This window comes from Hevea brasiliensis, chromosome 2 (genome assembly GCF_030052815.1).
Source record: "Hevea brasiliensis isolate MT/VB/25A 57/8 chromosome 2, ASM3005281v1, whole genome shotgun sequence".
Taxonomy (NCBI): Eukaryota; Viridiplantae; Streptophyta; class Magnoliopsida; order Malpighiales; family Euphorbiaceae; genus Hevea; species Hevea brasiliensis.
This window is the reverse complement of record NC_079494.1, coordinates 112492399-112505905: the sequence shown is the minus strand read 5'-3', so window position 1 is coordinate 112505905 and position 13507 is coordinate 112492399. Positions and strand designations below refer to the sequence as shown.

The 13507-nt window shown below is 34.6% G+C and overlaps 2 protein-coding genes and 1 pseudogene across 3 annotated transcripts; 2 read left to right on the top strand and 1 right to left on the bottom strand.

Annotated features, from left to right (window-relative positions):
- The first annotated feature begins 734 nt into the window (after window positions 1-734).
- On the top strand, window positions 735-6420 carry LOC110659263 (uncharacterized). Of its 2 annotated transcripts, none has more exons than XM_021817141.2 (12): window positions 735-874; window positions 1015-1139; window positions 2138-2417; window positions 2637-2720; window positions 2957-3090; window positions 3231-3328; window positions 4225-4313; window positions 4409-4511; window positions 4908-5062; window positions 5148-5218; window positions 5869-5983; window positions 6176-6420. In XM_021817141.2, the coding sequence occupies exons 3-12, from the start codon at window positions 2166-2168 to the stop codon at window positions 6320-6322; spliced, it is 1248 nt and encodes a 415-aa protein (XP_021672833.2). In that variant the 5' UTR covers window positions 735-874; window positions 1015-1139; window positions 2138-2165; the 3' UTR covers window positions 6323-6420. The 2 variants fall into 2 exon arrangements, with proteins under 2 accessions (XP_021672833.2, XP_021672832.2); XM_021817140.2 differs by having other exon boundaries at window positions 1012-1139.
- Window positions 6421-7042: 622 nt separating this feature from the next.
- Window positions 7043-10999, bottom strand: LOC131177974 (protein PHOSPHATE-INDUCED 1-like; annotated as a pseudogene).
- A 136-nt stretch (window positions 11000-11135) lies between these two features.
- LOC110659213 (uncharacterized) lies at window positions 11136-13348 on the top strand. The gene is made up of 5 exons (XM_058139100.1): window positions 11136-11456; window positions 11613-11809; window positions 11947-12064; window positions 12190-12345; window positions 12795-13348. The coding sequence occupies exons 2-4, from the start codon at window positions 11629-11631 to the stop codon at window positions 12275-12277; spliced, it is 387 nt and encodes a 128-aa protein (XP_057995083.1). The 5' UTR covers window positions 11136-11456; window positions 11613-11628; the 3' UTR covers window positions 12278-12345; window positions 12795-13348.
- Window positions 13349-13507: the final 159 nt, after the last annotated feature.

Sequence of the window (13507 nt, the reverse complement as noted above, 5' to 3'; positions counted from 1 at the left end):
TAATCATTTTTAGCATTTTACTAAATCTCATGGATTAACGAACTTGATTTTAAAAATATATGATCTAAGTCATAAATTTTACTAAATTTCAGATACTAAATTATAATTTGTTCAAATATATAAATAAATTAATTGTAAGCTATTTATAAAGATAATATTATTTTTGTTTAATATTATATATTATTATATCTATTAAAGAACTTGATTTTAAAAGTATATGATTTAAGTCGTAATTTTTACTAAATTTTAGATATTAAATTATAATTTGTTCAAATATATAAATAAATTAATTGTAAGCTATTTATAAAGAAAATATTATTTTTGTTTAATATTATATATTATTATATCTATTTTATAAAGTGAAGATTTTTGTTTAGTTAAAAAATATTTAGAATTTAACCTTGATATATGAAATGATAAAATTAAACATGCTATTAATCTTAATATTTACAATAGTTTCTTAATTTAAATTTTAATAATTAATTTTGTTAATTATAAATTTATAACAAATATTTTTATATAATACCATATTATATATATTAATGATATTTCTTTTATAAAGTAAAGTTTTTTTTAATTAACAAAAAATTTAGAATTTAACTTTTTAAACAATTATAATAAATCAGAGAATAAAATTAAATATACTACAAACTTTAATAATTATAATATTTTATTAATTTAAGTTTTAATTATTAATTTATGATCTTCACCGACTATATATGTTAAATATTCTAAACCTAAAAGTAAAACTTCGTCGTTTAAGGAGTCCATCTTTTTCTCTCATCGTCTCACGCTTTCAGGCCCTCGGCTCTCCGCCTCGACTTTCGGCAGACTGCAGCCGGCTATTCACTCTCACAGTCTCTCGATTCACTCGGTACTCTCATCGCCATCTGTTTATCTACCTCAACCTCTTTCTCTCTCTCTGTCTCTGTCTCTGTCTCTCTCTCTCTCTCTCTCTCTCTCTCTATATATATATATATATCATTGCCTTCTAATCTTTCCGCCGCACAGAAGAATCCCCCGCCTCTGAATCTAGCCGCAGCACAGAAGCAAAGCGTTGCCTGCCCCTCAACCTTGCCGCTGCACGGAAGCAATTTGCTGCCCCTCATCCTTCCCGCATCACAGAAGCAATCCATCAGGTGAGTGGGTTTTGCAGCTCTTTGTTGTTCATAACTTGCGGTTGTTTATTTCCTTTTGTAAATTATATTGGAATTGGTAGTTTGTCAAGCGATGGATTTCTTGTAGTTTTGTTTCTTTTAAATTGAGCCAATGATATTTCATACGTTTTTTAATTACCTTTCTCAAACTAATGTCAAGAATTGCAGCAAATAGAGCCTAGTGCATTGAGAAATAACTCATTTTGAGCATTCACAAGCAATGACTACATGATTTAGTGAAGCAAAGAGCATTGGTTGGATTTAAACATAGCATTTACTTTTGACCCCTCAGACTGGACAATGAAACTAAGAGAAGTAGGAGCTTGGAATTATATTCTAGAAAATAGATCTTTATCATAGTGCTTGGTTCAGTTCTACCACAAATTTTGGAATTCATTTGAATTGAATTCTAGCTAGAATTCATTTGAAATGAACTCCATTGTCTGGTATCACACAACTTAATATGCATAATTCAATTGAATTTCACTTAATTAATGTTTGGTATAATTCCGGACTTGAAATTCGTAAAATTAAAAACTTAAAATTTTCTACAAAATTTTAAAAAATTTATACCTAATAAATTTATAACAATTAACAAACATATATTACTAAGTGCATTATGAGCTTAAATATTAAAAATTTAAGACGATTATAAAATATCTTATATAGTTGTTCAAGCATATTAATAGTAAATGGATAAAAAAATCTAATTTGTGGTGTGCATCTTTTTCTTTAGACAATGGAGTTTCATTGGGATAAAGTTTCTTGATAAGGATATTTTAGTCTCAAAAATGTTTTTATATAAGTTTTGTGGAATTCATGTCAAATTCCATCAAATTTGATAGAAATTGGTTTTAGTTATAACCAATCTCTAGAATTGAATTTTGGAAACCAAACACACAAAATATGGAATCCAATTGAATTCCCCAAAATTTTGTGTTTTGGATTTGAAACAAACAAGCTTTATCTGTTGCCAACAGGAACAAGTAAACCAAAACACCAAGGAAAATGGATGCTGGTCTGAATGGAGATTCTATGGAAAAGCTTAAGGGTGTGCGAATTACCTCTCTTGATGATGATGATGATGATGATTTTGAAGGACAAGAAAATGAAGAAGAACAAGAACCAACTCTTGAAGAAGAAGAAGACGATGATGATGACGAAGAAGAAGAACCAGTAACCCTAGGTTTTGTGGAGAAGCCTAAACATTCTTGGTCTCTTCTTCGGCAATTATTTCCTAGCAAGGCTGGTGGTGTGCCGGTATATGTCTTTGACTCTTAAAAGGCTTCTTTTCCCTCTGGCAATAGTTTACTTCAACACTTCATCAACTCTTCTATAGATTTATCAAATGAAATAATCTCTTTGAGCTAGAGATCCATATTATTGGTACAAAATTTTAATGGAAGCAATTTTTTTCCTTGAAGATAAACATAGTTATTGCTTAACTTTGGTGAGAATTTGAAGCTCTTAATCCTGTAGGCATGGTTAGATCCAGTCAATGTACCATCTGGAAGGTCCTGTGCTTGTGACATATGTGGAAATCCCCTTCAATTTTTGCTTCAGGTATTATACACAATTTTCAATGCTACATTATAATCTGGATCAAATTCTGATTATCCTCAATTGAGATTCTCTGGCTCAGAAAGATATCTTAAAAATAGTATTTGTAAAATACTCTTCACTTCTTTGTTCTGGTGGTCCTTCTCTCACTCCTCTTTCTTTTCCAGTCCTGTCTACTGTGGATGTGACAAGAGACAGAAATATATGAAAAAAATTGACCTTGTTGATTGATTCCTTAGGTCTATGCACCAATATCTGAGAAGGAATCAACATTTCATCGAACATTATTCTTATTTATGTGCCCCAAAATGTCGTGTCTTCGTCGTTATCAACATGAACAATGGAAGTGCAGGTCAAAGAACTCATCTCGAAGGTATAACATGTGTCATTAATATTCCTTTTTTTGTTTTATAATTATTCTTATTTTTTTTCCTGCACAATCACAAGGAATAACTGAATAGTGTCTATTTTGTATTCTTAAATGCATGATTAATTATGTAATGTATTTTGAAGTGTGAAGGTTTTCCGTTGTCAATTGCCTCACCTTAATCCTTTTTACTCAAGTGAGGCCCCAAGACTTGATGGAACGGACAAACCTTCTAGATCTGGAGGTATCTTGCTGTCTCAATTTTTGTTCTTTCTTTATAAACTCACACCATAGATTGTTTGGAGATGTTATATATCAGCCTTGACTGTGTTTTGTTAACATAAGATCCCTTCTTAATTTTATCTAATATTGTGTGCTGCCATCCTAAGCCTTATTAACCAATATGGATAACTAGTGTTATACTTTATTCACTATACCATCTGTGATTGATAATGATATTAGGGGTGATATGTTTAAGTTTATCACAAAGCATTGTAAGTTTTTTTGTTTGATGATAGTTTAGGTTAACAACTTGACCATATCAGAACAAAGTGATTTTCTTCTAGTGGTAATGATGCAGTATTGGAAGAGGATTAAACTTAGGAATCATAGTCATTATAGAATTAGGAATTATATTTTATTAAGTTTAATTAGTTTTATATTCCTAATTTGAGTTAAATTTAGGGTTTCTAATCATAATGTAATTAGGGTTGAAAACTCTATAATTAGGCCTAGGTTTTCTATTATTAGTAGCTTTGATTATGATTATATTATTGATAACTAAATGAAGTTATTGAGAATTAGCTCTCTAGAATTTGTTTCTTTTCCTCAAAATCTTGAGAATTTGTTTCTCTTGATCTTTATTATTCCTGTTCTAGAACAGGTATTAATACTTGCTAAACAATTTAAGCATTATTTGTGTGATAAGATAGTGGCAAGGACCTTAGTACCTTAGAACTGATCGATTACTTAAGAGCTGAATTGATGCTTTGGTGTTATATGTGGCATTGTGGGTACCTAGGGCATAAAACGTTTTTCAAATCTTTTCCATTTGAAGTATATGTATGTACTTTCATCTCATGAACACTCTTGATGGCCTTACTTTTTTTATTTTTTTTTAATTTTTGCTTTTTTTTTTAGTTGCACTTTGTAATTGGTGTGGTACCTGGAAAGGAGATCAATTTTGTAGTAGTTGCAAAAAAGCACGTTACTGCTCGCAGCAACACCAGGTAATATGATGTCTTAAGTTCACATTAGTTTAATTTATGACATCCATTCCTAATTTATGTGCATTTTCCTCTTTCTTTCTTTTCAAAATTTTCAGGTTGTGCACCGTAAAATTAATTGTCAGCAACTGAGTCTTTCTTCTCAATTACCTAACTCTAGCTCCAGCAGTGGCGAAACCACTTCATTGGAGATAATTAAAGGTTAATATATTCATTATGAACGTAAGAAATTACACTGATTTACTTTATTTTATAGTGTATACATGTTACCATACTTTTTCTTCTTGTATAATAATTTTGATCATAAAAGGCAATTGCATTTGATATGGTTGATCTTATACATACACCTAATACAACAATGCCTATTTATCTGGCATATAGTAATGCCTGAAACTTGGGTGCTTAAGGAATGCATAGTTGATTACATTTTATATAATAAAATTGAGAATCACAAGTACTTGGTATCTGATGTGTTTATGCACACATCTGTGTATAGAATTAACAATGGCCTTGTGTTGGGTTTATTTAATGAAGTTTATGCATCATAAATAGTTTTGTAAAATTTTACTTCTGATTAGATTTGGTGTTTTCAAACAGCTGCTAGCAATGCTCTTTGGCTAGAGTACGAGATAATAAATGAGGATGAAAGTGAATTGCATGCTGAAATGTCTGATGATAAGGCATATGATAAGCCGTTGATATCAAAGAAGAGAACTGATGACTCAATGATGTCATTAGTGGACTGTTTCAAGGTGTCAATTGTCGATATTAGTAATGGAAAAAAAATTTTTAAATACTTTTTGAGTTCCCTCCATGCTTATTTACTGTTGGTAACAGGGGGATAGTGACAGAAAATGCTGGGCTTCTTTCCAAGAGCGTATAGCCAAAGCTCCAGAACAAGTGTTGAGGTAATAATGAACTCATCAAATTCACTGTTTGTATGCATTTATGGTCCTCAATATGACATGGAAAATTCACTGTTTATAGACTCATCAAGCTCTGCATTTAGTGTATAATTTATTGGCTATCATATGGAAGCTGGAAATGCAAAGCAAGGGGATCCCATTTGGTGGATGATTTTAGAGGCATGATGGTTCGTAATTCCAGAGAAACCACAAGTTGTCAGCCACACATGCAAATTTATGCACAAATGATTATTTAGTCCAGGGTTCCAAACAAATATTTGGGTTATAGTATTTATCCAATATATTTGTGCTCTATATGTCATCATATATCATTTGGGACCAAAATGATTTAAGTGAACAATTTCTTAATAAGTGTTGGGAGTTAGTATTGTGAGATACACAAATGTTGTAATCATGGGTCAAATGGTTTGCTCTGCTGGATGGCAGCAAGCTTCATATCTGCTGTAAATTATAATCTGAAAAGTTGGTTGACTTTTGATATAGTGTTTTGGTGGTTTCTTACCTAGTTGAATCACATTTTCTTTCCTATTTGTATTTCACTGTTTGTTTTCCTTGCTGGTTTCTTTATTGATTTGTATGTCATACTACAATTTCCAATGTTTTAATGTTTGTATAATTGTATACTATAACAGATATTGCAGGAATGCCAATGCAAAACCCCTCTGGCCGACGTCTAGTGGCCGGCCATCTAAGGATGATATTCCTAACTGCAGTTATTGTGGCAGTTCCTCAGATTTTGAATTTCAGGTGCACCTTTAATCCCTTGTATGTCTCTGGTATTTGTTTCTTCCAAGTTGCATTGTTTTTCAATTCGTATTTCATTGTGAATCTTGAATCTCCATTCTCAATAAAGCTGTAAAATGATATTTGGTGGGTCAAATTGTGCTTATATATATTCTATTAAATGAATTTTCCTTTATTTTGATTTGATGGTGCCAGGTCTTGCCCCAGTTGCTTTACTATTTCGGCGTGAAGAATGACGATGTGGATTCTCTTGATTGGGCAACTATCGTTGTGTATACGTGCAGAGCCTCTTGTGAGGCTAGTGTAGCTTACAAACAAGAGTTTGCTTGGGTTCAACTCTGACGACCTTTTGCTGATGTAGTTTATCCAATTTACATGGGACATTGTGGATCTTGAATCTCCATTCTCATTATAATCGTATTCGATGCTTTTAGTCCAAATCGCTTTCCAGAATAACCAAAATGCCTCGGACGCGCAACAACCTGAAATGAGTTGTAACCATATAATACATTTTAAATATGCGGCCTTAGCAGTTCATAACTCTCTTGCTCTATAATTCAATTTTGATAGAATTGGGCTTAAGTGTAACCAATTTTATAAAATTAAAACTGTAAGATTCTAAATGAATTTTTGCGCAAATCATATATGATATTTATCGATATACAAATGAATTTCATGGATGCTCTTAGTTTAAGATGGAAATTCAGCTGCCCACGTGGAATTTGCAAAACCCTTTTTGAGTACCGAGGTATGCAAGACCAAGTCCCCAAACTGTTGAGTAGCAAAGTTCAGTGCATTCTAAGTGGAATGTGTTCTTTTCCGTTGAACAATGTCTCGTTTCAAAGAGAATTCTTGGGTATTTATTACCATCCAAATTATGCATGTTTTATTACCAGGTTGATGCTTTTTTTCCCCTCTTGGATCGATACTTGGTACGTCCACTTATTTTGCTATATCCAAATTTTCAATATAACAGTGTCCGGTCACACCTGCAAACAACATGGAACCACTTTCTGCATAATGCCATATAACGTTTTGATATCACTTACTGTAAATATTAAATCAAGCAACAGCAATATGGCAGGCGGAGGTCGGCGGGTTCCAAATCACTCAAATGGAGAAATTTCTCGCCATTGGCACCATAAGCGTTATAACTTGCTTTGCAAGCTTTATTAATTATCAATTTTCCAGGATATCCTGGATAAGCTCCAGCACCAAATATTCCAGGACAAACCGAGTCAGCCTCCAATGGTGGGCATCACCCTGGAAGTAACAATTCTTATAAGGGTTGGTAGCAGATAAAGCAAAAACAGTTGCAATGTTGATAATAATCCCATCAGCCTAAGACCATTAGGTGCTACAAGGAACTAGAGGACCATAAGCTGGAACTACATAAGGCCAGACACAAAATCCAGAACACTGTTCCGACTCTCCTACATGATACTGTAATGAAACTCACAAGAATCCCTTGCAAAATTTATCCACAATTGTGTCCTTAGAGGTCAAAACTAGGCAAAAAAAATTAAAGTCTTTAGGTGATCTTTAGGCAACTCCGCTTAAGTAGTTTGCGCTTAGCCGGTCCCAAGCCCAGATAAAGGAGGAGTGTTATGGTAGGTGACAACCAACGTAAAAATTTCGTAATACCTTATGATACAGATTCAAATGATATAAACGTTGGGGCGTCCTCTACTTACGACGCGCTACATAGGAGCCCGGGTGTAGCGAGAAATATGTAAGGGTGTAGGGTATTCACCAAAAGCGACGCGCCATGCCGGCACCTGGGTGTGGTGTTAAGTGAGCAAGGGTTCTTGGACAGGTGTGGGTAAAGAAGTTAGTCCATAGGACAGATAGTATAACAGATAGTGGAACAGAACACAAGATAGACATAGAAAACAATATAAAATATCATAGAGGGAGACTAATTAGGAAGGAACAGAATAGGAGGAGGATCAGGGTTGGTACTTGGAATATTGGATCACTTACAGGAAAATTAATGGAGCTTGTAGATACCTTGGAAAGAAGAAGGGTGAATATTACTTGCATTCAGGAGACTAAATGGGTAGGAGAGAAAAGTAAGGAAGTGGGTAATTCATGGTACAAACTATGGTTTACCGGAAAGGAGAGAAACAAGAATAGAATGGGCATAATCATAGACAGTATATTGAAAGATGCAATAATAGCGGTGAAAAGAGTAGGAGATAGAATTATACTAGTAAAGCTAGTACTAAAAGGAGAAACAATAAATGTAGTTAGTACTTATGCCCCACAAATAGGACTAGACAGTGAGAGTAAACAAAGATTTTGAGAATATATGGATGATTTAATGCAAAGCATACCAAATGAAGAGAATGTTTTCATTGGTGGAGATTTGAATGGACATGTAGGAAGTGATAGACAAGGTTATGAGAATGTTAATGGAGGTTTTAGTTTTGGCAGTCGAAATGAGGAGGAAAAAAACATCCTGGATTTTGCTATGGCATATGACCTAATACTAGCAAATACCTACTTTATAAAAAGAGAGTCACATTTAGTGACTTTCAAAAGTAAGCAACATAGAAGCCTAATCGACTTCCTCTTAACTAGGAAGACAAATAGAGCTCTATGCAAGGATTGCAAGGTCATTCCAGGAGAGACTTTAACAAGTCAACATCGGTTGGTGGTCTTGGATGTCAAGTTTAGGAACAATTCAAGTAAGGTCAGAAGAAATAGTGTAGCTCGAACAAAGTGGTGGGAGTTCAAAGGAGTAAAGAAAGTGAAGCTCAAAAATGAGCTTCTCGAGTCCAAAGAATAGAAGCTGGATATGGAGGCCAATGATATGTGGATATAGATGGCATCAAAGATTAGAGAAGTAACTAGAAAAGTACTTGAAGAGTCGAAAGGATATGGACCACCCTCAAAAGAGAGATGGTGGTGGAATGAGGAAGTACAAAGGCAGTGAAAAGAAAAAGGGAATGGTATAAGAAATTACCTAAATGTGATAATAATGAGGCATATGAACAGTACAATATAGCAAAAAAAGAGGCAAAAAAACAGTTAGTCAAGCAAGAGCACAGGCCTTTGAAAAATTATATGAGAAACTTGGAACTAAAGAAGGGGAGAAAGATATTTATAAATTAGCAAGGAGGAGAGAAAGGAAATTTCAAGATCTCAATCAAGTTAGGTGCATTAAGGATAAAGAAGGAAAAGTGTTAATGAATGATGAGGACATTAAAGAAAGATGGAGAAATTATTTTAATGATCTCTTTAATAATAATCAAAATGATAATAGCGTGAATATAGACTATAGAACAATAGAAAAGAATGTGAATTATACTAGAAGGATTAAATCTTTAGAAGTAAAGAAAGCACTTAAGAGAATGAAAGTGGGTAAAGCCTGTGGATCCGATGAAATACCAATTGAAGTATGGAAGTGTTTGGGAGATATGAGAGTGGCATGGTTAACTAAATTATTTAATAAGATTCTAAACTCAAAGAAAATACCTCATGAATGGAGGAGTATTTTAGTACCTATTTTTAAAAATAAGGGAAACATACAGAGTTGCTCAAACTATAGGGGAATTAAACTCATGAGCCATACTATGAAGTTGTGGGAGAGAGTTGTGGAGCATCGACTACGTCATGATACTTCTATCTCTCTCAATCAATTTGGTTTCATGCCCGGTCGTTCAACTATGGAAGCGATCTTTTTCATTAGAAGCTTGATGGAGAAATATAGAGATGTGAAGAAAGATCTACACATGATTTTTATTGATTTTGAGAAGGCTTATGATAGTGTTCAAAGAGATGTCTTATGGAATGTGTTAGAGCAAAAGAGGGTATCTATTAGGTACTACTATTGTGCACACAGTGGTAGGGGACACAAGAGATTTTTCGATCTCAATTGGATTACTCCAAGGATCAGCCATAAGTGCTTACCTTTTTACATTAGTTTTAGATGAGTTAACGAAACATATACAAGAAAGTATTTTTTGGTGCATAATGTTTGCGGATGATATTGTTTTGATAGATGAGACACGAGAAGGAGTCAATAGAAAGCTAGAGCTTTGGAGAAATACTCTTGAGTCAAAGGGTTTTAAGTTAAGTAGAACGAAGATAGAATACATGCATTGCAAGTTCAGTGAAGGCCAAACTGGTGATAGGGAGGGAGTTAGTTTGAATGGAGTGGTACTGTCCCAAAGTAATCACTTTAAATATCTAAGCTCAGTCCTTTAAGTAGATGGGGGATGTGAGGAGGATGTTAGTCATAGGATTAAAGCCGGATGGTTGAAGTGGAGACGTGCCACGGGAGTTTTATGTGATCACAAGATTCTCAATAAGTTGAAAGAAAAATTTTAGGTACAGCCATATGACCAGCTATGTTATATGGTAATGAGTGTTGTGCACTAAAAGAGTCATATGGGTCTAAGATAAGAGTTGCAGAAATGAGAATGTTAAGGTGTATGAGTGGCCATACTAGATTAGATAAATTCCGTAATGAGAGTATTAGAGAAAAGGTAGGAGTGGTGCCAATTGAAGATAAGTTGAGAGAAGGGAAATTAAGATGGTTTGGTCATGTGAAGTGTAGACATATGGAGGCTCTAGGTAGACAAGTAGAGCACATTAGGTTAGAGGATAGAAAGAAAAAAAAGGGATAAACCTAATTTGACTTGGAGGAGAGTAGTACAACATGACCTAAAAGTATTATATATTTCTGAGGATTTAATTTAAAATTATTTAGAGTGGAGAAAGTGAATCTATATAGCCGATCATTTTTGAGATAAAGGCTGAGTTAAGTTAAGTTGAGTTGAGTTGAGCTGAAGTGAATTGAATTGAGTTGAGTTGAGCTGAAGTGAGTTGAGGTGATCTTTTGGCCTTTATCTTGTTCTTGACAACCCCGTCTGCTCGGACACGCCGGATATTCTTACCCAAAGAATATACGTCACCAACTGGTTTAACGACATTGAAAGCCCTAGAAACTGGCTTTTGAGCCTTGTCGTTGTAAGAACCAGTTATTTTCCACCATGTTAAGACACTGTTCATACACTCATCAAGCTCTGCATTTAGTGTATAATTTATTGGCTATCCCATGGAAGATGGAAATGCAAATTAAGAGGTCCCATTTGGTGGTTGATTTAAAAGGCCTGACGGTTCTTAATTCTAGAAAAACCTCAAATTTTCAGCCACACATACTAATATACACACAAAGCAATTATTTAATCAAAGGTTCCAGATAAATACTAGGGTTATAGCATTCATCCTACAACATTTGTGCTGTATATGTCATCATATATCGCTTTGGGACCAAAATGATCAAGTGAACAATTACTCAATTTGTGCTGGGAGTTTGTACTGTGATATACACAAATGTTGTGAGTCACGTATACTGATAGTTTGCTTTGTTGTGGTTCATGAATCCGACCATCGCGGCGCCACATGCCATTTCCCTAGTATTCGATCAGAGCTTAGACCCAACACCTTTTCTTGTATTCTACCAGAGGTTAGACCCAACTCCTTTCCTTATTCTCCGTCGCTGTATGTTAAAGCATAACTCCTCGCTGCTTGCATCCTCCAAATCTTCAGTATCTCAGCCTATTTGCGCATTTATGTATATTTGTGCCTGAACATTTTGGTGGTGATGTTATGTTTTGTGCAGGATTTAGCTGAAGATAATGGCGATGGGGATTCTGGTTCGGCGACTCTCTCGTGGGTCGACGACTTTGCAGACGGTCGTCTCATTGCGTCATGCGAGCTGGAGATTGTATTCTAAGGCCTTTAGGGAAGAGCGAGACACTTTTGGACCCATTCAAGTTCGAGCTGATAAGTTCGTCTTTCTCCTTTCCAAGTTTTCAGGTTTGTCGCTCTCTACTCTTTTCAGTAATAAACAAGATGCCTCTGTTTATATATAATAAACAAGATGCCTCTGTTTATATATATATGTGTGAAATTTAAATTCCCCTGGCTAATTGCTTGCTTCTTGTACACTTTAGGTTGTGGGGTGCACAAACTCAAAGATCATTGCAAAATTTTGAAATTGGCGGCGAGCGTGAGCCGATGCAGGAACCAATCATTCGTGCCTTTGGAATTCTTAAGAAGTGCGCTGTCAAGGTTGGTTTATTTATTAATTAATCTTTAGTAACTTTTATACATGCTTATCTATTCTAGCTGGACTTTGATTATGGTACCTTACTAATGAATATCTACTTCAGTGCTTAAAGATGTTGCTTTTGTAGTATTGCAGGTGAACGAGTAGTATGGCTTGATCCATCCATGGGGAAGGCTGTAAGCAAGCTGCTTGAAAGGTGGCTGAAGGGAAGCTAAATGATCATTTCCGACTTGCTGTATGGCAAACTGGCAGTGGCACTCAGAGTAACATGAATGCCAATGAGGTCAGTTAGTTTTTTGTTTCTTTAAGCCCACTATGCTCATCAAAGAAAGAAAATTAAACTTAAAAACAGAAAAAAAAAAAAAAACACTGTTATCCGGTGAATTAATATGATCAGGATAATAAAGAGGAATGGATTTTTAGATCTTCCCAAAAATCATTAATAGATATCTTGCGACATCTGCCTTTAGGGATTAGTGCAGAATATTATGGCCCTTGAAAACGCATCTCATACATTCATATAAGTTTATGGCTTGCTACCTCTGTGCTAGATGTATTAGTCATATAAGGATTTATATTAATTTGTGCTCACTCTTTGATTCATAAAACCTGGGTTTCAGCATTGATGACCATCTTGCCATCTCTTCTACTGATTTGACATGCCATTATCATCTCTTAAAAAATTTTTGCAAATTGGATGGAAATGATATCAATCTCTTGGTTTACCCTCAGGGATCCTCTCAAATGGTGTTCGTAATGATGCTTGTTCCTGAATCCACTGGTGCAATCTTATCGCTGGGATCTTTCCTAGTAAATAGTGCATATCCTAGGTGCATAAATGAAAATTTTGATTTGTTTATTGGTTGGCTTATAGAGTTGAAATTGAACCAAAGGCCTTCCCCCGTTATTTCCTTAGTTCTGTCACTGACAGGGTGCCATGTGTTATTCAAGTTAACCTGATTAATGGATGATGATCAAATGCATCAACACATCGAACTGTCTTGTCATATAAGATCTTGCATAAGCATACTACCGGTTTACCTGCCCAGGCCACCAAATATATGTCCAAACTGGTAATTTAATATGTTTTCTGTCTTTGATGGTTCAATGCTCACTAAAAAGTGCTTCTCTATAGATTCATAATCAAACCATGTGAAATGTGAAATTCAATTTGAACAACACACCCCAAACTGTATGTATAAAACATTTGCATTTTGCATAGAGTTAGACTTCTTCTGACTGTCAGATATTGAAAAAAATCCTGCTCTTGCCAATATGATATTTTATATTGAGGTGCTATCATGGACTTCCAGGTTATTGCCAATAGAGCATCTGAGATTCTTGGACATAAGCGTGCTGAAAAGTTTGTACACCCAAATGACCATGTGAACAGATCACAGTCTTCCAATGACACCTACCCAACTGTAAGTGTGACTTACATTATA

Excerpts from the sequence above, each read along its gene's own strand:
- LOC110659263 (XM_021817141.2), top strand. The coding sequence starts at position 2,166 with ATGGATGCTGGTCTGAATGGAGATTCTATGGAAAAGCTTAAGGGTGTG. Across the intron at positions 3,091-3,230 it reads TCAAAGAACTCATCTCGAAG|TGTGAAGGTTTTCCGTTGTC; the intron begins GTATAACATGTG and ends TGTATTTTGAAG. Across the intron at positions 5,063-5,147 it reads CATTAGTGGACTGTTTCAAG|GGGGATAGTGACAGAAAATG; the intron begins GTGTCAATTGTC and ends TGTTGGTAACAG.
- LOC110659213 (XM_058139100.1), top strand. The coding sequence starts at position 11,629 with ATGGCGATGGGGATTCTGGTTCGGCGACTCTCTCGTGGGTCGACGACT. Across the intron at positions 11,810-11,946 it reads TCTCCTTTCCAAGTTTTCAG|GTTGTGGGGTGCACAAACTC; the intron begins GTTTGTCGCTCT and ends TGTACACTTTAG. Across the intron at positions 12,065-12,189 it reads TTAAGAAGTGCGCTGTCAAG|TATTGCAGGTGAACGAGTAG; the intron begins GTTGGTTTATTT and ends TTGCTTTTGTAG.